Source organism: Lissotriton helveticus, chromosome 5_1 (assembly GCF_964261635.1).
Source record: "Lissotriton helveticus chromosome 5_1, aLisHel1.1, whole genome shotgun sequence".
Lineage (NCBI taxonomy): Eukaryota > Metazoa > Chordata > Amphibia > Caudata > Salamandridae > Lissotriton > Lissotriton helveticus.
Window position 1 is genome coordinate 2,019,101,214 of NC_136065.1, and position 24,692 is coordinate 2,019,125,905.

General features: G+C 48.7%; 1 protein-coding gene across 4 annotated transcripts in view; it reads right to left on the reverse strand.

Moving 5' to 3' along the window:
- The window catches only part of LOC144756193 (butyrophilin-like protein 3), a 123,888-nt gene that overhangs the window by 43,551 nt on the left and 55,645 nt on the right, over nt 1-24,692 (reverse strand). For 2 of the 4 annotated variants that reach the window (XM_078645797.1, XM_078645795.1), the window contains exon 3: nt 4,146-4,487. In XM_078645797.1, the coding sequence (XP_078501923.1) occupies nt 4,146-4,487 (342 nt within the window). Of the gene's footprint in view, nt 1-4,145; nt 4,500-24,692 lie in introns of all 4 variants that reach the window. The other 2 variants (XM_078645796.1, XM_078645794.1) reach the window with 1 other exon arrangement.

Here is a 24,692-nt window from a genome sequence, read left to right on the forward strand (position 1 = left end):
ACTGCACACTTTGCCCCTCAGAGATATCCTCACGCAGCTACTTGACGCTGTTTCAAAGCGCTACCTCAGTTCCTTTTCACGCGTTGCAACGGGGATTGACAGCCTTCCCTGAAGTTCTGAGGGGAAGATTATGCTTCCTGCTCCGCCTCCTGCTTCCCTTCTCGGCAAAAAATGCTTTGCGCCGATACTCGTGTGAGCTGACTACATGTGCTCGCATTTAGATTCATCTCACTGTTATTTCATATATTCCCTAGAAAGAGGCTATCATGTACTTCTTGACGCTTGCAAAATCAACATCCTTTTCAACCATCGGTTACGGTTCTTGAAGAAATGCGCATCACCTCACGGCTCGCTGCCTCAGCTCAATTTCATACGTTGCACCAGGGGTTTGCTGGACACCCTGTTCTCAATTTCTTCACGAGATGCTTATCACCTCACGGCGCGTCGCCTCAGTTCACTTTTATACGCTGCACCAGGGGTTTGCTGGACACCCTGTTGTTCTTAATTTCTTCACGAGATGCTTATCACCTCACGGCGCGTTGCCTCAGTTCACTTTTATACGCTGCACCAGGGGTTTGCAGGACACCCTGTTATTCTCAATTTCTTCACGAGATGCTTATCACCTCACGGCGCGCTGCCTCAGTTCACTTTCATACGTTGCACCAGGGGTTTGCTGGACACCCTGTTCTCAATTTCTTCACGAGATGCTTATCACCTCACGGCGCGTCGCCTCAGTTCACTTTTATACGCTGCACCAGGGGTTTGCTGGACACCCTGTTGTTCTTAATTTCTTCACGAGATGCTTATCACCTCACGGCGCGTTGCCTCAGTTCACTTTTATACGCTGCACCAGGGGTTTGCAGGACACCCTGTTATTCTCAATTTCTTCACAAACTGCGCATCACCACACGGCGCTCTGCCACAGTTCAATTTCTTCACGCAGCACACAAACGTCGCCTTAGATCAGTTTCAAACGCAGGAACAGGGGTTTACAGCACACCCTGTCCAGCTCCCGTCTCCTCTCACGGTTTCAATGGCTACCCACATGCACTTGCACCACTTTTTTGTGTTTTTTCACTTGGGTCCAGCCTTCGGGAGTTTTACCTCACCCGCTTATACAAACGTGCCCAGGTTGACATAAGCTGTTCCACTCACTCATGCTTAAATAGCTTGACGCACTGCCTCAGGTCAGTTTCCACTGCGATGTCTGAGGTTTGACTTAGTTCCCTGCACTGAACACCTCTCCTCCGACAGCTTCAAAAGTCTCACCTCCTTGACTTGCACTGATCCCCCTGTTCTCCTCGCCTCGGATAAAACTGTGAGTGCGAGATCTCCGCTTCCCCGTGCTGTTAATCAATCACTCACAATAACCCAGCACTCTGCCTCGGACAAGCGTCAAATCAGCTCCTTTTTCCACACGCAGATTCCTAAGCTCACCTCATGCGCTTAGATGAATCCCTCTGTTATTGTCTTGAGTTTTGCTTCCCCCACTCCGTGACAGTTTCCAGAGGCACCACAGGGAAACCGAGTTGACTTTCTCCTTTCTTCCTTTTCTCCCACAGGCCACCAGAAAGGGAAATATGCTGCAAAGTCCTCTTTCTTTTTTCCAGGATTAAGTAACAGGAACTTCCTGTCAACGACTAAGCAGTTCCTCGGAGCAAGAAAGTCCTCTCCCTGAATGATTTTTCCTGCTTCTCACGACCTGCGCCAAATCCTTTCAGAACACGGGGGGGGCACGGCGCTGTTCGGGAAATAACCTCATAGATGCCAGGAACGGAACATTTCCTCCGTTATACGTGCGCCCTCACAGCTTCACTCCTAGCGCCACGTCCCTTACCGGCAACACTTCGGGTTGTAGACTGGGTGGGTTCCAGATTTCAGCTCCGATTATTGGCTATAGACCATAGATCTTCATTCAGCACTTTACAAGCCTCAACTCACTTCGTCTCTTCGCACAAGCATAAATTCATCCAGGGGGAATGCACCTAACTGACCCTGGCTCAGCTCCACGTCCTCGTCGCCAAAATGTTGTAATGAATCACCACATCCGGTAGGTTACTCATGTATTTTTATTAGTTAAATGATAACAGGTGCTTCCAGCTTGGCGGCTAATCTCACACACCGTCAACGTTCTAACTCGCCCTCTAAGGAGCAGTGCGGACCATACCAAAGGGGAGAGAGGGAGAGGGGTGGGTGCGGGAGGGTACAGCTGGTGAAGTTACAACACACGCCCACTTTCCATGTCATTAGTGATAAATATCACTGACATGCAAAGTGGGGCCCAAGATGGTCGCTATCTCCTACTAGCTGTCGCTAACTGGTGTTAGCGACAGCTAGGTAATAGGGAGATAATTTTATCTCCGCTTTCTTGTCTTTTAAAGCCAAAAAAGCGGAGATAAACCCCCTTGATAATATGCCCCGTGGTTCTTTGATTCAGCTTTGCATGTTGCCAAAAGCCGGGCAGATGATGTCTTTAGCCAAGCAAACAGTTTGTTGAGGCCATTTTAAGGAAAAACCAAGCACTTTTATCTGGAGCACTTCCCCCCCCCCCAAAATTAGAAACTACTACATGTTTCTTATTCTTGGTCCCCTCTAAAGGGATTTACAAACTGTGGGTACCTGCAGAATTTCTAGGATGTTTGAAAAAAAGGATGCACATCTGGGATGGATACCTTCTATGAACGAAATGTTATGCCAGCCTAAGTGCAAACCTCCCCAAATAGCCCAAAAAAGGCTCAGCATTTGGGGGGCATGGAAGGCCCAGCTGTCTGTGTTTTTCTCTTACCCTTTCCCTATTTTGTGTTCTCTACTGCATGTCTGTTGTTACATGGATAGGGATTCAGGACTGACAGAGGAGTTCCGTGGTTTCCTCTACTCGGAATTGGACACCTTCTCAGAGCTGCAGTATCAGGGTGTCCTTATATAGTGTCCAATGAGTGTTTCATGATAATTTAATTTGCCTACCTTTAACAGGAATACATTTCAGAATTATTATATATTTTTTTAATCTTGTGACCAGGCTCCAAGCTGCATGTAAGGCTGCTTTGGAAAGTGTGTGGTGAATGTATGGAATCAATACAAATAAGGGGCCTCATTTATGAGGCTGTGCGTCACTTTTACGCCACTGGTGCGTCACTTTTTGTGACGCACCAGCAGCGTATAAAATGTGCCTTGTTGCACCAAATTTACAAAGTGACGCATCTATGTAGATGCGTCACTTTGTAAACCCCTGCGCTACATTATACCTGCGCCAGGTATAATGTATGCAGGAGGGCGTTCTGACGCAAGAAAAGGTAATAGAAATGACGCAGTGAAATCTATAAGAGTTCACTGCTCCACTTCTAGGACGCAAATGCGTCAATGTCTTACGCCTGCCTCACAGCAGGCGTAAGACTGACGCAGGCTCTTTCACATGGGGCTTGCCCCATGTGAAAGGACACATTGCTGGAGTTGCGTCACTTTGGTGACACACTCCAGCAATGCGTCACTTTTGCGCCATGCAGATACGTCAGAAATACTGACGTATCTGTAACTCCTTGCGCAATGATGCGTCATATTGTAAATATGACGCATCATTGGTGTCGCAAGGAGGGCGCAATGAAAAGTGACGCATCGCTGTTTTGACGCAGCGATGCGTCACTTTTCATAAATGAGGCCCACGGAATGGGTGACTGACATTGGACCGAGGGTCTAAGTACTTCAGTCCTACTTGGGACGGGGCGGAATAGTCAGGCTTTCAGCCTGTATTGATAGGGCAATCTCTATTGGTTATATGTGTAGATAAACAAGGTCTGCTAAAACAAGATATCACCAGAGCACAAAGCAATAAAGAAAGAAAGGAACCTTAGCTGAGCAGAGAGCAGCATCTAGCTTTTAGCACTTGTTTAGCTCAAGGGAATAGATAAAGAGAACATCCAGTTTAAGGGTCACACATTTATGTCCTCTTGACAAAGGGGAGGTGCTAAAAGTATTTGTTAAGTTCAAAGACATATCCTCATTCCATCACTTACCTGTTGCTAGCAGCTAGTTTTGCGCTCTAGAGAAACCAAAGCATATATACATACATATATACATACATACTACACACATGTATAAAGAAAAGAGGAAGAAGAAGCAATATCAAGACGCTGAACAAACCCCCTCACCTGATACTTTGAGCTGCAGAGCAGCCTGAACAAATGTAGCCTTTGATTGGATCTGGCATAAGTACGTCCCTTTATCAGAAGCACTGATGTTCCTCAATCTCAAGCCAACAATTCCTTTTCCGATATCTTCTGTAAGGATCTCTGTCCTCCCACGGAAATAGGGGTCCTGTTTCAGGTTGTCATCGCGCCCATTGCGGTATATGTGGACTACGGACGGCGAGCAGCGCTCAGGATAGACCCATCGCACCTCCATCATCTCAGCACTCACTTCATTGGTTAGAGGGCAGAAGAAGTCCACATCTTCACCAACAGCAGCTTCAATAGATTGACTGGGACTTTCGACTGTAAAAACATCTGTTAAAACCGGAAATTAGATAAGTTGGATGCATAAGTGATAATAATTTTTAATGAGACCATACAATCTTAAGGAAATGCTACTTCATTGTAAAAACCCCTAATCTAAATATATCTCTTTGTCAAATAAAGGAAATGTACTTTCCTTTATGGTTAGCGCTTGTCTTGTAATGATGACATTCTAGGCCATACTTATAAGGTTAGCACAAAATGTTTGACTTACAAAATATGTAAAAAGTTGAATTTATAGTACTGAATCCGAAATACGAAGTTTCGGAATCAATATTTGAGAATTTTTCAGTTTAAATTCCAATTGAAGCCAGGGAAAAAACTTCCTTTGTGGAAACTGTTCTTCTGTTCCATGTATAACACAGCATTATTGTTACACTCCTGAGAGATTAAGACTGCTTATCAAAGTAAGCAGTGCAACTAAACCCAAATCAGACAGAACCTTTTCAGAGACCAGTAAACCGTCATTAGTGAAAACAATCTGAAGCCATTACTGGATCTGCCTTGCAGTGCACATACTGGTATACATTGAATTATGGAAGAGTACTTGGCTAGTCTTTGCACAGTGAAGCAATGGCAAATGCAAAGTTCTCTTCAGAGAAAGTTTTTAAGACCTACGGTCAATGTATCTACCCAGAATTTTAAAACTGATAACTATTTTGGCATTGATTGCCAAAGAATGATATCATGTCTTCCAGCTTTTATTTCAGTTAACCGCACAGCTTGCCACTCACATGACAGCTGTACTGCTTTGGTGCATAGAAAGTGGCTTGAGGTGCTGCAAATGCATCCACCTTGGCTGCCTCACTCATATTCACTTTTGTCAAATCCTTCCTCCCGCTTGCTGCCACGCGTGTCTACTGTACTCAGTCCTACGATGTCCTTTCCCTCTTAACATCTCCCTCTTTCGCTTTCACTAAATTCTCCCCCTCTCTTCTTGCTTCCTACCCCATTTTATCTCCATTCCTCTCTGTCTGTTGCTTTCTGTTGAACATCCTTCTCTTGCCTGCATCCTAATTCTCTATTTCTTGCCCCACCGTCTAACAGCATCTTGCTCTTGGCCCACACTGTACTCAAACATAAAATGACATTACCAACCGGAAGGCAGCAAAGCAGACTGGAGGTGGGGGGCCAGCGCCACAGCTTGAGCTGGATGACATGGTGAGCTGGTGTCGACAGTCATCAGTGTGGAGACTGTGGCCGGAGTCGGAGGATCGGACACTGCTCAACAGGACACAACACCACAGCAACTGGGTGAGTGACCACCAGGTACTGGGGGGACGGGAGGAGATGGCACAATGGCACACATGCACAATCAAGCACAGCGCAGTGCACACCCACAATGTCTCTGGGTCCTCGCCCAGATCTACAGACTGTCACAATGTACAATGCCATGCTGTTTGAATGTCAACATGTACCATGCGGCTACATACATGTGGACACTTCGTAATACACCATCTCCCCTTCACATCGCAGCGGTACCATCAACACCTCCTGCAAAGCTGTCCCAGCCACCCTTCACTGATGACGAGGAGGACAACACCAGCATCGACACCCAAGCCATCCAAGACATCATGGACCTCATCCGCAACTCAACTCCAGGATCAGGGCAGGCCAGCTGCATTGAGGAGACCCCACCCACTACCCAAACCACCCAGCAGGAGGCACGCACAGCACCGGCACCCCCCCAAGACCCCCAGGCACAACACATGACCTTCCAACGCCATGTGCTGTAGGGCCAGAGGGAGATCGCAGAGCAGGTGCGGTTGGGCTTCGGCAACATGGCAACTAAACTTGACGCCATCCTTGGGTGTGTAGCCATGCTACATGGTCTTCAACGAGCCCTGACTGACATCGCTGGAGTCATGACGCGGAGAGAAGAACACCTATCCGCTCAGAGTGGCTCCAGCGATACCATCCGTTAGCTGGCAGACATGCGGAGGCTCATGGAGGACAGGGTGCGGATGGAGCCGGAAATGATGGCAGCCAAGCGCCAAGAAACCCTCCAGTGTACGCGCGCCATATACATTTTTATTAACATAACATGACATGACAGTCACCACTGCACATCAGCGGAATGTAGCAGGGATCTACCATGCCCTGCAGATCCTCATCATGGCATTGCTGCCACCAGGCGTGGTGAGGTTGAATGCTGATGCCCCCACACAATCCACATCTCCACCCCCTGGTGTGGCTATGCCTCCCTGTGTGGCAGGCCTAACCGCTCCGGCACCTGAGGTGTCAGTGCCACACAGTGTGGCGGACAATCCACCTTCGGCACATAAGGTGTGAGTGCCACACAGTGTGGCAGATAGACCACCTCCAGCACCTGAGGTGTCAGTGCCACACAGTGCCACAGCCTGTACAGCAACACCCAGAGGTGGGGCAGGGCATATATTCGGGGGCCCTAGACAAGGTTAGTAGCAACGCTGCGCCTGCTGTACACGACGCGCTGCCTCGCGCTGCCTCGCTGTGTAAACTGCGCTAGTATGCGCTTTTAAAAATCGTCGCTTAGTTATTTTAAATAAAAACGAAATTGCTGCAATAATTCTTTTATAGCACACATAGCGCTTACCTGCATATAAACGGTAAAAATCACCGCTGTTTGGCGGACCACTTAGCTCCCTACACCCACGCACCCAGCCATCTTGGTGGTAGGCAGGGACAAAAACGCGGCGCCATTTTGGTGAGCGGCCTAGTCTTTTGCCTGGCTGAACTCTGACCTACTTAAACCTGCCAGATGCCGCGCAGCGGGAACGCGCAGCGGGAAAGCCGGTCTCACGCCGGAGTCCAGCCAGAGTCCAGCCAGAGTCCAGCCAGAGTCCGGCCCGTCTGCGCTCATCCGCGTCGAGGCCGCGGCGAGGGTAAGGGAGGTCGCCCCTACATTTACACCTGTAGCGAACTCCAGGGATTGGTTGGGTTCTCTTAATACTCATTCTCCCTCTTGTTACAATCTTTTGAACCCAGACAAATGGAAGGATACAGTGGTATGTTTGCATTGTAGAACTGAGCTTAATCCAATACTAGGCTCTTACGCCCATCTGCACTCTACTGTCCTTCGAGGGGGGCTTATTAATGCCAGATCGCTATGTAAAAACGCTCAGCATGTCCATGATTTAATCATCGAAATGGACGTGGATTGCCTATTTGTCACCGAGACATGGCTTCGGCCGTGGTGCAATCCGGACTTAGCTGTTGCCTTGCCCCATGACTTCTCAATTCAACGATTGGATAGACCAGTGCAGCGGGGAGGCGGCCTGGCCATTATCCATCGTACCACTCTCAAATGTTCTACATTTGAACTGCCTGACATCAAAGAAGCTGAGGCCATGGCCTTCTGTCTTACGATTAATGACACCCTCTCTTTTTCTGGTGCCTTAATCTATCGTCCACCTGGCCCGCGGACAGCTTTTCTGGACAGTGTGGGAGACACTCTGAGCGAGCTTACTCTTAGGTTCGCATGTTGTACAGTATTGGGAGACCATAACCTTCACCTGGACTCCATTAAAGAGCCAGGAACTAGTGATTTTATGGATATTATAAACACACTCGGCCTTACTCTGCTGACATCGGAACCCACACATGCAGCAGGCCATGTCCTGGACTGCATTTGTACTAATATGGAGAGTTTGTCTGTTAAGGTCCCACACACCTTGACATGGTCAGATCACAAACTCATTCCATTCAACATTTCTGCAAAACAGAAGGTTCCGATTCCTAAGGCAGACTCGAGTATGGCCGTCCATAAGCCAAATTGGATTAACGCCCTGGCGCGCCCACTGCTCATTGAGAAGCTGAGGGCTAGCAAACCCGGTCTAACAGGGTGTACTTTAACAGATAACCAGCAATACTGCGAATGGTTAGCAACTTTTGGCTCATCCCTAGATGTAAGGAAAAAGTGTGGTCACACACATGGTTCCATAAACAAAAAGAGCGCCCCCTGGTTTACATTAGCTCTGAAAACGGAATTAAGTGCAGTAAGATCCCTGGAGCGCAGATGGCGAAGGAAATATGAGCCAGCTGCACGTCATATCTATACAGCTGCACGTAACAACTATCACGCGGCAATTAAGCTGGCAAAAAAAACCTACTATCTGGAGGCTATTTCTTCCTCTGAAGGGGGACAGAAGGAAATCTTCAAGATAGTTAAGAGTTTTACTAATCCCATCGCGCTTTCCCAGGAGATCCCCCCCCTCGCAATCATTGTGTAATGATATAGCGGATTATTTCGAAAAGAAGGTCGTGGATATTGTCAGGGATTTTCCAGCGAGCTCCCCCATTCCGGCTAGTCCGGACAAAATGAGGACTGATGCCTTGACATCCAGGACCCCTTGCTTGGAATCATTTGTACAGGTCTCCTTGGAGGACTCATACCAAGCCATTTCGGCTATAAAATCTGGTTCCCCATTTGATCCATGCCCGCCCATAGTTCTTCGAACTCTGGTTGCGGATTTAAATCCAATAATCAACAGTATCATTAACTCCTCGCTGGCTACTGCTGTAATTCCAGATGATTGGAAATGCGCAGCGGTTATGCCGCTGCAAAAGAAAGCCCTGTCAGACCCAACCACCCTGTCTAACCTGCGACCAATTTCCCTACTACCGGCAGTATTTAAACTGACGGAGAAGTTTGTCAATTATCAGCTGTCAAATTTCTTAGAGGAGAATAACATCCTTCACTCCAATCAATCGGGGTTTCGGTCCAAGCACTCGACTGAGTCCGTCCTCTTGTTCTCGGCCGAGACATTACGTATGGCATTGGACCAGGGGAAGAAGGCCGTCTTGATTTTACTCGATCTATCGGCGGCCTTCGATACGGTCGCCCATTCAATCTTGACCGACCGTTTGAAGAATGCAGGTGTAGGTGGAACTGTGCTGGCATGGCTTACAAATTTCCTGTCTCTGCGTCGTCAGGTAATAGTACTAGGTGACTACAAATCGGAGGAAAAGACTATCAACTCAGGGGTCCCACAGGGCGCTAGTTTGAGTCCTGTCTTATTTAATCTTTATATGGTCCCCTTGTTAGAGCTGATTGTGTCTTATCAGATTGAAGTCATAGCGTACGCTGACGACACTCAGCTGATTCTGGTGCTGGACAGGGAGTCGCCGGGGGCAGAAGAAAACCTGAGGAACTGTCTCCGGGCTACGTTTGAGTGGATGACCAACAATCACCTCAGATGTAACTCGGGGAAGACAGAAATAATATCTTTTGGTCCTCTAAACACGTTTTCCCCCTCACAATGGTGGCCGGAGGGCGCTGAAGCTCCCCCTAACACTATTGCCTCTGCAAGAAATCTGGGAGTCAAATTTGATGCCCAACTTTCTTTTAAACCACAGGCAGTAGCTGTGGCGGGCTCGTGTTTCCAGATTATCAGATCACTGAGGAAGTTTTTTGATCTGCTGCCCCTGGCGGCCAGGAAGACTGTTGCAGTGGCCCTTATAACATCTAGACTGGACTACTGCAACGGTCTTTATGCAGGCACCAATAAAGCGGTGCTGCATAGGCTGCAGATGGTTCAGCATGCTGCAGCTCGTCTGGTTTTACGTTGGCCAAAAAGATCATCTGCTTCGGCAGCACTAAAAACTTTACATTGGTTGCCAATCCACAAGCGAGTTCTTTTTAAAATTCTCGTGATTGCATTCAGAGCCTTTCAGTCCCAAGGCCCTAAATATCTTTGGAGGGGATTTCAACGCTACACGCCAACGTGATGTTTGAGGTCTGCTAATCAAAACCTTTTAGTTGTCCCTAGATTTAGATTAGCCACTAAGGGAGGGAAATCCCTCTTTGTGCTAGGATCTAAAGCCTGGAATAAATTGCCAGCTCAGCTCCGTTGTATAGTCAAGGAGGCTGACTTCAGAAGATCATTAAAAACATGGATCTTTTCGCTCTCTGACGTAGCCTGCAGAGCTTTGGTGTAATAATTGTACAGTGTATTACTGCCTTCTGTCTACCAACTCATCACCATCAGGGTTGGGTGTGGAGCGCCAAGATGCTCCTTGGAGCGATAGCCGCGCTATAAAAATGTGTGCTTACATTACATTACATTACATTACGTGGATGGGCTTGTGATCAGAAGGGCTCAGTAGCATTCATTTCCACCACCTCGCCTGTTCCTGGTAGGTTCTGCACGTGGCCTCATGACCTGCCACTGACCCCTGATTCACTCAGATGCATTCACCTTGGACAGCGACATAGACCACCACATCCTGTTTGATGACCAATGACAGAGCGATCAGACAGCGGACTGCACCCCTCCTCTTCCGCAGTACTTGTCTTCCACGGATGGAGTCTGGCTGGCCCTCCACGGGCACAGACAGTGTGCTGTATTCAGAACTGCCCTGTACCGCTCCAGCTGCGGGAAAGCACTGGATGTGCAATAAACATCCAGTGACGCAATGCTGTGTCATGTCTTTCCTCATTCATGTATGTATGTGTGGATGAATGTAGGGACAGTTATTTCCCTTGTGTCAATGAGGCACATCCTGTGGGATGGCAGTCAGAGGGGGCAACATGGCAATTTGTGTCACGGGTCCCGTGGACGACACAACAGGGACACATGCAGCATCCATTTTCTAGTCCGGACATGGACTGAACCACGCTCAGTGCCCACGAGTCATTTTTCAAGCCCTGCCCCGTTTTGGCATACGGCAAGCCAGACCACTCCGCTCATGATCCGGGGGGGGCCTTGTTGCTAGCCGTCGCAGGCGTACTCGCTGGTGGTGTGCAGGTCACTGGTCTAGTTGTCAGCATGTCACAGCCACTCCCTGAGGGCAGGTTTGCACACACACCACACCCACCGGGCACAGGCGTCACAGGCCATGTGATCCCGCAAATATAAGGGGCAGACGACATCACATACCCCTCTGCCGGTGATGACTGGATGGTGGACCGAGGCCTTGTGGCCGGCATGGGCCTGCCCCCACGTGGCGCTGACTGGGTTTGCACAGGGTTTGTGGCAGTCGCTGCGTTGCGGCCTGCACAGGCACTCCGCCATGGGACGGTGACTTAGGGTGCACTGAGTCATTGTAAATGTAAATGTAAATGTACATGGATTTGTATAGCGCAAATCACCACTGGTTTCTAAGCGCTTGCTTAGGGAACCCGTCCTGGTATTCCCCTGTGAGATACCCCGGCAGGGTATCCGCAAGGTGAAAGCCAGGCATCCCGCCGCGAGGGGCCGTTGTGGAGATTAAGCAATCTATTGCCCAGAGTCGCAGAGTGTGAACCCATGAATCGATTAGGCACCGGAGCGAGAATTGTCGAGTCCATGGACATTTTAGGACTCAAGACCCCGCCGAGCCGGGAATTGTACCCTGGTCCCGGGCTGACCTCTGCTTCCAGGTCTGCCTCCTCTAACCAGTGAGCCACACTTCTCCTCATTGGCACCTTGAGCTGCTGAGCGGGTGTGCAGCCTGCGATGATGGCCAACCTGGCGATCCGGAATGCCCAGGATTGCCTTGCTGGACCGCATTGTAGTCCGTCCCAGCATCCTGTGTGGGCCTACCGCAACGTGGCTCCGCTTCCAGGGTCACACAGTTAGTGGCACCCATTGGGCTGAGCGGCTGAGTAGGCTGCGATGTTGATGGGTGCCCTGGTTCTTACCATGCCATGGTGTAATATAGTCCCAGCACCAGACGTGTTACCTGGTGGCCAGTGCAGTGTGGATGCATGGTGCGGAGGGTGCCATGTCTGTGGGCCCCTGCCTTGTGGCTTGCAGAGGCATGTAGACCTGCAGTCTACACGCCGGTAGCGGAAGGTGAGCAGTGAGGCCGTGTGTGCATGGACAGGCATGCTCCGATGGGCAGTGGGAGGGGCTGAGATGCCTCTGTCTGGGTGTGCATGTGCGGGCGGGCAATGTTGTCTTGTGCAAGTGTGTGTACTGTGCCAGTCATGTCTCTGGACTCTGGTTCAGATGACGGCGCTGTCTCAGATGTGGGACCTGGTGTACTGCTCTACGTACCCGCAAGTGGTTGGGGACACACCGGTGGCAGCAGGTAAGCAGTGTGGCCTGGGTGCGCAGGGTTGACTCTCTCTCTCTTCCTCTCTCTTTCTCTCTCCCCTCTTCTCTCTCTCTCTCTCTCTCTCTCTCCCTCTCTTCTTCTCTCTCACTCTCCCCTCTCTTCTTCTCTCTCTCTCTCCTCCTCTCTCTCTCTCTCTCCCCCTCTCTTCTTCCTTCTCTCTCCCCCCTCTTCTTCTCTCTCTCTCTCGCCCCCTCTCTTCTTCTCTCTCTCGTCCCCTCTCTTCTTCTCTCTCTCTCTCCCTCTCTTCTTCTCTCTCTCTCCCCCTCTCTTCTTCTATCTCTCTCTCTCTCCCCTCTCTTCTTCTCTCTCTCTCATCCCCTCTCCTTCTCTCTCTCTCCCTCTCTTCTTCTCTCTCTCTCCTCTTCTCTTCTTTCTTTTCTCTCTCTCTCCCTCTCTCTTCTTCTCTCTCTCTCTCCCCCTCTCTTCTTCTCTCTCTTTCCCTCGCTCTCCCTCTGTCCTTAGATGTGCGCAGGACACTCCTTCTCATCATGTTTTTTGTCTTGCAGGCTGTGACCTACGGAATGTGTCAAGGGGAGGCGCCATGTGTCTTAATTTTATTTCTGTGTTGTTTCAATAAAGTTTAATTGTTTGCTTCGATAGTGAATGTGTGATGGTCATTTCTGTGCCAACACATGCATGTCACCAGTTGTGATTGTGCGACAACAGGCGGAATATTTGGTACAAGTTTAGGTGTAGCTGATGTGGCATGTCTTTGCCTGGGGGGATCTGGGGGAGGGGGGCCCTGGGTGAGGTGGCGGTGGATGTTGTGGCCCTCTTGGGTGTCCGGTGGGCATAATCAGTAGCTCCATGGCATCTGTTGTTCTTCTGATGTGGCTCTGGGCTGGGTTCCCTATTGTGGTGCAGGCTGCTGTCCAACTTTACCAGGTCAGAGCAAGTGTAAATTTCCCGCTGCTAACGCGCCTTATTGTGTGTTTTGTGTTCTTATCAGCAATCTGTCTGGTCGTTGTGAATGTTGAGGTGTGGTGTGGTGTTGTTGCGGGATTTTGCAGGGGAACTCCTACTCTGCATCTCATTAGTGATAGTTGCGGGGGTCCTCTGTGTGGCGATGTTTTTTGCGGCTGCTATCGCGAGAAAACTGGTGCTGTGGGCTTTTAGCACCAGCTTGTGAATAGGGAGGTAAATTTATCACGACTTTGGCTGCGATAAAGTGCCGTTAATTCGGCGATAGCTCCTTGTGAATATTCCTCCAAATTTACTAAAACTAAAAAATAAGGTGCCAATGAAAAATTAACCTTTAATTAATTTATCACGTCTATCCAAAGTAAATATGAGAAAAGTGAATGAGTAGTACACTGAGGTAGGAATGAGAAGTTAAACTAAATGCATGTATTATATAATAAAATGTGTACTCAATCTACATACTTACGCACAATCAGTGTACATTTAACCATACGATATAACAACAAATGATTGCTAGACAGTCATATATTATACACTAGATTAACATGATTTACGAACTTCAATTAAATTATTAACTAAGAAAAATAATCTTTAATGAGGGTTTTTAGTCAGTAACGGCAAATGAAACCATAAGAGGCAGCAAAAATTTGGGAGGTTATGTCATAAAATAGACCTCTCTATGAAAAAATAGGAAAATTAGCTTCAATTAATCAATCAGTACTTAGAAGCTGCAGGGTTGTTGAGCTTAGCAGAACAGCAAGGACTTAAGTCTCTTACTGAAATCCAGCAAGTGAGGGTGATGTTCCGAGGTGAACGGGGGTGGAGTGAGGGGGTTACAGGAATTGGCTGTGAGGTGTGGAGAAGGAGCAGCCTCCGTTGTGACTATGGTGGATGCGTGAAGTCTGTGCATGGGAGGCAGAGTGAAGGTTTCTGGATGGTTGGTGGAACCAACCCCTGGATACAGTGAAGGCGAATCACTGCTCGAGGCCATTTTACTTGATGACACCTGAGGCCATTCAGTGTGCGCTGCGACAGCAGCCGATTCTCTTAAGTGGCGTCCTGGAACAAGATGTGAAGATCTTAGAAGATTGGTTACAGCAGCAAGCCACTGAATTGCACCCCCCCTTTTGTGAGGCCTGTCAAATCCACTCGAGCTTGGGCCCCTTGGTTCTCTGGTTCTCTGAGGCCTTAAGGGATAGTAAAAGGGCCTGTAAACATCTTGAAAGAGATAAACTGACTTACAAACTGGCTTTGAAACATCATCATAAGCGTATACGTGAGGGAAAGAAACTCTTTCAGTCTACAAAAATAGATTTGGCAGCTAATAAGAGTAAAACCCTTTTCAATGTTGTAAAAAGTTTCTCCTCCCTGCGTCTATTAGCCAACCGTTTGTTCCTACAAGCGACTGGATGGAACGAATGGCCCTCGTTTTTTATGAAACAATTAAACTGGTCCAGGATTCCTTTGAAGTTCAATCACTGGATCCGGAGGGCGCTGAGAGCTTCCACCTAGCTGCTTGTTCCAGCCCCAGTGCCTCCCTTAGGGAGTTCCCAGAGATCATTTTAGAGGAATCTTTGGTGTTCATGAAAGCTTTGAAATCTGGCTCGCCCACTGATCCCTGCCCAGCAAAGGTTTTGTCTTCATTAGCAGATGTGATCAACCGCTGTGTGAATTCTATTTTGAACACTGCTTTACGGGAAGGGCTGATGCCACAAATGTGGAAACATGCTAAAATCCTCCCGCTACTGAAGAAACCGTCGGCAGACCTTGAGGCAGTATATAATTATAGACCTATTTCGCTTCTGCCTTTCTTTTCACAGGTTTTGGAAAAATTTGTTAACAAAGTCCTAACAAACTATGTGGAGACCAATGAATTGCTGCACTCTAGCCAGTCAGGCTTTATAGCCAATTTCAGTACTGAAACGGCTCTTTTGGAAGTTGCAGAAACTATTAAAGCTACATTGGACAGAGGAGGTAATGCCGTTTTGGTTCTACTGGACCTCTCCGCAGCTTTTGACACCGTGCCTCACTCGAGATTACTGAAAAGACACAGTGATAGCTGTATTGGAGGCACGGTGTTGAGTTGGTTTGCATCCTTTCTCGCCAACCGCTCTCAAACCCTCGCTGAGAAATCTGGTGCCAAAATAGTGTTATACACTGATGACACTCAGTTGTTGTTCACCTGCGAGAAAGGAGTGGAGTTTTATGTCAACTTAAGCAACACCTGTCATTCTAAAGTCTTCTCCTGGTTAAGTCACAATCATTTAAAATGTAACTCCGAGAAGTCTGAGATTATCTTCTTCGGGCCTCAGCTACCAGATATCTGGCATGAATGGTGGCTCCAGGATAGGTCTCCCTCTGTGTCGGCTGTTTCCACAGTGAAAAATCTGGGAGTTAAGTGGACTCTACTCTTTCTATAAAGGCCCAAGTACACTCGGTAGCAGGGGTTTGCTTTTGGTTGTTGAGAATGTTGTGAAATGTCCTCCCATTGCTCTCAATCCCCTACAGGAAGACAGTGGTTCAGGTCTTGATAATGTCTAGATTGGACTATTTTAATTCCTTGTATCTCGGCCTTCCTGAATATCTTCTGAGCCGACTACAAGTGATCCAGAACGCAGCAGCCAGAGCCATTATTTTGGCAGGATCTAGAACCCATACCACCCAGCTCCTGTCTTCACTTCATTGGCTCCCGGTACAAAAAAGAATTCAGTTTAAAGCCCTGGTTCTAGTTTTTAAAGCCTTCCATAAGATCGGAGCCACTTATCTTAGGGACAGATTTCAGCCTTATCTCCCTCAGCGCACCCTGAGATCTTCATCCCAACTTTTGATCCTTACTCCCAGGGTGCTACGGGTCCGGATAGGGGGTAGATATTTTCATGCAGCTGGCTCACGGATGTGGAACAGTCTTCCTTTCTTTATTAGACAGAGTCCTGATCTACTTTCCTTCAGGAAAAGTCGTAAGACGTGGGTCTTTCAGTTGTAAGTCGCTGGCAGTGGTATGGCTTTGTTCTGTGTTACGTGATGTATGGATGTTTTTAGCGCCGGGACACTCCAGGGAGTAGCCACGTGCTTTATAAATATATGCTAACATAACATAACAAGTTCATGCAGAGGTTCATGTATACTGGTCCTTGGTTGAGGAGGGCTTTGTAGGGGTGTATCAGAAACCTTAATTGGCATCTGTTCTGGAACAGGAACCAGTGAAGGTTCCTCAGGGGATGTATGACGTTACAACGCATACTTTTACAACGCCTCTTTTACAACGCATTTTTTACAATGCAACATCCATTACAACGCATTCCATTACAACGCATGCATTTACAACGAATTTTTAAGAACTACCTTTACAACGCATTCCATTACATCGCATACTACCTTTACAACGCATACCATAACAACGCATAACATTACTTTGCATTTAAGGTACGTATTGGATAGTGTACAAGTAATAATTACTATTCTAACTCCAGGGGGTGCAACAGTAGGGTAAGTGTTGGATAGTGTAGGGGTTAAAATTACTATTCTAACTCCAGGGGTTGCAACAGTAGGGTAAGTGTTGGATAGTGTAGGGGTACTATGTGTTGTAATGCTATGCGTTATAATGGTATGCGTTATAATGACTGCGTTGTAATGACATGCGTTGTAGTGGTGTGCGTTGTAGTGTCATGCGTTGTAATGACTGCGTTGTAAATGCATGCGTTGTAATGGATGTTGCGTTGTAAAAGTTTCGTTGTAATGGTAGTGCGTTGTAAAAGTTGCGTTGTAAAGGTTGTACACCTTCCTCAGGTGTTGGGTGACCTGGGTCTGTTTGGGCAGTATGATGATCGGTATGGCAGCTTAATTCTGTATCGTCTGGAGCCTTCTCATGAGTGTGGTGGTGTTTCCTACATACAGTGGGTTGCCGTAGTCCAGCAGGCTGGTGATCAAAGCCTGCATGACTGTCTTTCTCATTCTTTTGGGGAGCCATCTGAAGATTCTTCGGAGCGTGCGGAGAGTGTGGAAGTAGGTGGAAGAGGCTGTGTTGATCTGACGATTTATAGTAAGGGCATCAGGTGTTGTTCCAGAAGGAGGCGTGGTTGCCAAAGATCGATCTTCAAACAGCTGTCCTTCATCCAGTCTAGGACATTTTTCATGCAGTTGTGGAAGTTGGTCTTGGTGGTAGTGGGGTCTGCTGAGAGCGAGAGGATAAGCTGGGTATCGTCTGCGTAGGATATGATGTTGAGATCGTGGGCTCTGACGATGTTACTAGAGGCATCATGTAGGTATTGAAAAGGGTAGGGCTGAGGGATAAACCTTGAGGGGCGCTGCAGATGGTGAGTTCTGAGGTGAAGGCAGATAAGCAGATTCCCTGCGATCAATCCGTGAGGGGTGATGAAAATTCATCTGAGTGCGTCTCTCTTGACCCCGATCTGGTGCAGTCTCTTGATGAGTATGTGGTGGGATACAGTGTTGAAGGCTAAGGAGAGGTTCAGGAGGATAAGGTCTGTTGATTCTCCACTGTTGAGTAGGGTGCAGATGTCGTCCATGGCGGTGGTCAGGGCAGCCTCAGTGCCATCAGTGCCATAGCCAGGACAGAAACCGGATTTGGAGGCATCTAGCAGGTTGTTTCTCTCTAGGTTTCCAGGGATCTGCTGGTTGATGGTGTTCTCCAGGGCTTTAGTGGGAAAAGGGAGAAAAGTTGATGGGGCAGTAGTTCTGGAGTTAACTTGTGTCAGTGGAGGGTTTCTTGAGTAGGGGTCTGACTGCTGCATGTTTCCATGCAGAACACAGAGGGTCATGCTCGCTCCTTTCCTCTCCAAACCCACCGACATCATCTCCAGAGTCCCCCAGGGATCCTCTCTGAGCCCGACCCTATTCAACATCTACATGGCCCCCATCGCCGCCATCGTCAGACAGCACGGACTCAGCATCATATTCTACACCGACGACACCCAGCTCATCCTCTCCCTCACCAGCAACCCTAAGACACCAGAATGAGCTTTCAGGAGGGAATGAGTGGAGTAGCCACCTGGATGAAAGGCAGTTGCCTCAAACTCAACTCCGAAAAGACCGAGCCAACATACCCTCGCCCTAAGTTGGCAGGGTATGCTCAGACGTTGAGTCCCTTGCTCACTTTGCCACTGGATTCAAGCAAGCCTGGCTGAAGACGGCTGAAATGCCATAAACCAGTTCTAGGAAGCTGGTTTCCGGTCCAGGGAAGGCATGGCTTGGCAGTTCGGGCTGGACTGTTCCCATGAGGCACAGGGTCAGACTGATTTGCATATGGCCATGTCTGAACTGGGGTGGCAGAATGGACTAAAGAACGGTGATGGATTAAGCCCAGATTTGTTGACTGGGTGTGAGTGTTTGGTTGGTTCAGATGCTCCGTCCATCACCACCCCCTTTTGTACAGCTAGTAAACTTACAGCACTGATTGTGCCACCCACTTATGTAGCCTTTTCAAATCAGGTCTCAGCCCTGCCATTGCAGTCTTTGTGTGAAGATTAAAACTTCCATTTTGGGGGCTTGACCTGGAAGACCAACATGGCAGATTCTCATTGACAGCGCTCCATATATATCCCCTCTAAACCAACTTGCATCCGTGCAACTATTCACCATCTGGAGCTCTCCCCAAGGTCCTAATAACCCTTAGTGTGGAGCGATGATGCGTAAGCGGCTTGAAGTGGTAGAACATCTTACTGTGACGCTCCACCAGTTGTGAAGCTGCTGGGCTGCGTGGGCTTCGGAGAAGCATCTACCACGCATGGGGCCCTTTGGGGTAAGAGCCTCACACTGAGCGTCAACTGAGGTGGGGCTCTGTCAATGCTGCATCCGGTCACCCTCCCCTGGGTGCACCATGCTGGGGAGGGGTTATGGTGGTGATCGGGTGGGCCTCACTACCGCTTGCAGGCTGTTTATTGGGGCCTGGGCCCAGCAATTGGTGGCAGCCAACAGCGGCTCTACTCCGCACTGGTCCCCCCCATCAATAGAGCAATGGCCTTCGCTGCCTGACATTGATGGCGGAGTGACTTCCTGGGCCCTGGGAGGACAGTGGTGCTGCCCTGGGGGGTGAGGTCCTGGTTATGAGGTGTATCCTCGGGTTGCCGCCGAATCAGTTCCAGCGGATGGTGGGGCCTGGCTGTAGAGGTCAACTACCCTGAGGCTTGACCTGGATGTGTCAGAGTTCCGGGCTTATGTTAATAATTCCGGCACCCATAGTCCCCCGGATCTAAAGATACTTGCCACACCATCGCAGTCTCCAAAATCGGGGCATCTAACTCACAGGCACATTGCTACCCACTAGCAGTGCTCATGATTGAATCACTGACCCAAGATGCGAGAACAGGACGATCGCCTTTGTGCGACACCCGAAGGAAGATGGTGGCCTCCTATATCGCATTGAGGTAGACCGGTGGCCCGGAGTGGTGTCTAGACCTCTTCCGACATGGCATACCAGCGCTGCCTGCATTGACGATCGCGGTCCAGAGTAGGCAATCCCAACATGGCGCTTTCAGGTGAAAATACCAGCTGACACTCCTGAGGACGTGAGGGGTGAGAGCAGAGAGACAAGCCGCTGCGACCGCCAGAGCCCTGAGAGATTTGCAAGGCCAACGAGGAGATGACCCAAGAAACCCCAGAGCTGCAAGTACCATCTGCATCAAGGCACAGAGAGAGGGGTCAGTGCAGGCGAGTCCCGCTGATTGGGGACTCCGGCGGAGAGCCCAGCACCATGGTGTTTGCAGACACCGTGATTGCCTTCGCTTAGCCACATGCCGAGTTACATCGGCGACACCCGGGCAGAGGAGATCTCGGGAGGCCACAAAGCCGCGTTGGGCAGGCAGAAGGCGTGAGAGACTGCTGTAATTCTTTCACTAGCTGGGCCCTGTTACAGCTTTACGACCTATGGTGGTGAGTGCTCATCTTAAAATCACACTTGCGGTGATTAACATACCAGGCGGCCCTGGGCTGATTTGGGGTGACCGCGATATTGCCCAGAGTATATGGAACTGAGTAAATAGTTGTGTGCAAACAGAGGCCATCGAGTCGTTACCATTGGATGAGCTGCTGGGATCACTAGACATGAGACGTGCAGCCCAGTGAGAAGTGCGCAGTGCCTAGTGGCATAAGCCAGGAGGTTGCTTCACCACGCTCTGGGAACTCACAGTATAGTTACTTGGCCCAGTGAGACTTTACATACTGGGTTGGATTGCTGAATCCATCTGCGCTCTCTGTTTGCGTATGAGTGTGCACGCACATTTGTGGGTGCTTGTGCATGTCTGTGTGTGTGATGGTGTGTGTGGGCATGTACCTGTGTGTACGTCCTTGGGTATTTTTGTTCTGGAGCTTGTGAGTGTATGTGTGCTTCTGTTTTTAGAAGTTTCTGTATGTGTGCCTGTGTGTGTGCGTCTGTGCGTGTATGAGAGTGTGAGTGCATTTGTGTGTGCTTGTGCATGTCTGTGCATGTGATGGTGTTTGCGTGTGCATGTACTTGGGTGTTTTTGTACTAGAGCATGGGATTTTATGTGTACTTGTGTTTTTGGATGTCTCTGTCTATGTGCTTGAGTGTGTGCTTATGTACGCATATAAGAGTGTGTGCCCACATGTGTATGTGCTTGTGCATGTCTGTGCGTGTGATGGTGTGTGCACACTGGATTTGTTATTCTCTGGCAGCCACTGTCCTGGAAATTGACTCTAACTGCCAGATGCCTGACCTTAAGATGGCCACCAGTGTACTTTACAGTCTCCTGCCTGACCCCAGGAGGGCTTCCATAGTGGTCCCCTCCACGTTGTTTTACTTCCCTGGGACTACAATTGGACATTGATCAGACCTTGAACCTATCCCCTAACCTCCTTATACATCAGGACTTGGAAGCTGTGGAACTTACCGCAGACTGTAGAGATCAAGTGATTTGGCTGATTCCCGGTGGAGCTACTATATACCTAAAGAGGAGATGGGCTGTGGACTCCCCCCCCTGCCATTACCTATTCAGCCAGACCTTGGGCAGATCTTCCCCTCGTCTCAACGTCCTATCTTCCTCCTACCCCTTTACCCTATCCCCTTACCTTTTCTTGCGCCATTCACCTTGTCCCCTATGTTCTTTAAATGCTTTTCTTGATACTTATGTAATTTTTAACTGATGTAAATTGCAACATTATTGTTCCTCATGTAAAGCGCTCTGTTTCCTTCGGGTCTAGCCAGCGCTATATAATAACTCATTAATTTAAATGTGTTCCCATTTAGTACTCTTTCTCTCTTTGTCTACTTCCCTAGCTCCTATCACCTCTCCCCTGAATCTCTCACCTTGACTGCTAGTCTGCCTAGCCCCCAGTCCTTTGTGCCCTTTGACTAAGCACCCCCTCTCCCCTTTTTGGGGAAAGATCCAATATTTATACTCTGGAGTCTCAGCAAACCCGCTGAGAGAGTCCACTGCGCAAGGGAGCCACTCAAACTGAGGTATGGTATGGCACCTGTAGGAGAGTAGGGTCTGCTTTCCTATGGTCACCCCAATTTTTGCTTTTTGCTTCACTGGTTTTCGACATAATGTGGCTGTGGGCCTGCTAATCAGACCCACAGCCTGCTGTTCTCTCTCTAAATTCACAGATATGTACTTTATGTACATCACCAATTTGGTACTGGACACCTTATCAGCCCCTGTACAGTGTACTATAGGTACCCAGGGCATAGGTGCATCCAAGGCCTACCAGGGGCTGCAGCATATCTTTTGCCACCCCTGCTGGCCACCTAAACTGACACAACTGGCTGATCACTCAGCTGGGGCAAGGTCGTGTAATCACCCCTTGCTTAGATATATTATACCTATATCTAAACCTATATCTGGACACATATATACCTATAAGTCACTCCTATGGCAGGCCTTAACAATCCTGGAGGCAGAGTGCTTGGTTTTATGTGAGATGGTGCTCTAGCATGAGCTGAGCCTGTCTGCAGCTTTCGGAACCATTTCCTTATAGCTGTTCTAGGATGCTGCCATACCATATACTCTTAAGTGCATTATAATCCTTGCGGTTATTGCTAACTTTGGTTTGGCTTTAAAACATGTCGTATAAGGTGTCATACAGTTTGGAATACTACCCCCTCGCCAGTTCTGGCGACAGGGGTAGCATTCCACCCTTCTAGAGGGAGAAGGCATGTGGGTAAAAGTAAACGCAGTTAAAAATAACCAGAGCCTCAGCATCACAAAATGGATGCTGCTGCCCTGACACAAGTCTGGCCTCCTGCTGCTGACCGAAACCTGGCAGGGGAGGCTTGGACAAAGAGTTTCCTGTCACAGGGAGGTGATACACCACCCCAGACAGGAGATAGTGGATTGGAGCAGGGAGCGCTGAAAGAAACTAGACACTGCCTGGGGCACACAAGGTGTCCCATGCAAAATCCAGTCAAACCGGTTCTAGGGCACTCCAGCCCCAGCTCTGGCGCGAAACTGGACAAAGGGAAAGGGGTGTAACCACCCCCTTCCTGGGTCCCACCCATAGGAGGGACCTGGCAGGTAAACCAGCCCCTTGATTTGGAATAAAGGTGGGAGCTGTGCCCATGAGCATTAGATTTATCCTGACTGAAACTTTGATACAGAACTCTGGACCCTTCGACATCCCACTCGACGTGGAAGACTGAATAATCTCCCTTGTGGTCAAGGAGTGACCACCCTGTGCAAACAGGTACCATCCAGCGCCCAACGGTTTGCTTTGTTGCAGTTCCCGCTGGAACTCGAGCGACAGAGATCCATAAGACCCAGCGTTCCTGCCTTCCAACAGGCCGATCCACAGTTCGAGTGAATCTGAGACCCGTGGAGGCGACCTGAAGCGTGGGGCCAGCCATCTTGAAAAGACTGCGAAGTGCTGACCGTGCAGCTCCCAAGGCACCCTCGAAGCTGTGCATTGGGGTTTCAGAAGCCCCAGCCCCGAGCAGCTTGTGCACCGAATGATCTCCCCTCCACACTCACCGAGTGCTGCGTGGGGCCCTTTTGCATTTTCCTGCTCGACGCGTTGGTCCGGTCGCTTGCCCGTTGGCTAGCGGCCCCAGTACCGACGAACCTTTGAATTTGCTCTGCTAGTCTGGTTGCTCCAGACTGGCCCTCGCTCCCCTGAAAAGGAGCAACCCCTCCGACCTTGCTGGTCTGAGAAAGAAGCAATCTTCTATTCCTGCGTGGGTTGCCTTTGCCAAGGCCTGTTGACTCTGATCCGGAAACCGACACGGCCGACAGCGAGAGCCTTCGTGGTACAGCTCGTGATTCACTCCTGGTCATCCTCGGTGCCCCAGAGTCCACGTAAGTAAGTAGTAAGTAAGTAATAGTTTATTAGCATAGTTAATTAAAACCATTGCAATTCATCCTTAAAAACACTAAGATGCACACAATACATTTTTCATCAGTTGAATAAAATTTCTTTCACATAAAATATGTAGTCTAAATTTAAAAATCCTAACAAAAGTTCGTGTTAATTTAATATATGTAGTAAGAGTAAAAATAGTATTCATGTTGTTCTAAATGTCCTCTGTAGGTTAGGCGAGGTAACGAATTCCAGTATTCTCGTTATTTCCGTCATCCTTAGTGTCAATCTTTATAGGCTGCCAGTAAGGGATTCTGCTTTGATTAGTAACCTCTAAAAACATGATGCAGGGTCAATTTTCTGCATCTTTGTTTCTACCTTCATGAAGTACTTCACCAGACTGCAGTTCAACTGTGGGTCGTTGGGTGCAAAGCAGGCAAGAACTGCCTGTCTTAGCGAGCGTATTCCACACTGGATAAAATGATATTTCAACAACTGTTTCCGTTTCACCAACAACTTCTCACATGAGCACAGCAGATGTTCCATATCTTCCGGCACCATACCACATAAATGACAGAGGGTACCCCCATTGACCCTCAGCCACTGTGGGAGATGGCGTGTGCAAGGTAACGTGCCCAGTCTGTATTTAAGGAACTTCAGTTTTGTATAACGTGAGTACCCGAGGTCAAGATAACTCTGCTGGCCTTGCTTAGAATAGGAGTTCAGGATAATCCACCCATGTGACCTCTTTGCAACACACGCTTTGTCTTCAATCCATGAGAGGTGTTTTATTGTTTTCTTTACTAATCTTTTAATCATACTATGATTAGTAGGGGTGTTCCACAGCTCCTGTAACCCCAGATTCGCTAGGCTGTTTTTCAAATATCTGGCGGCTGGCGATGCCGATTCAGTTCTAATTCTGCCCATAAGTAGCTATTTAGGGTTCCTTTGTTTGCCTTCCGGACTTTATCCCAA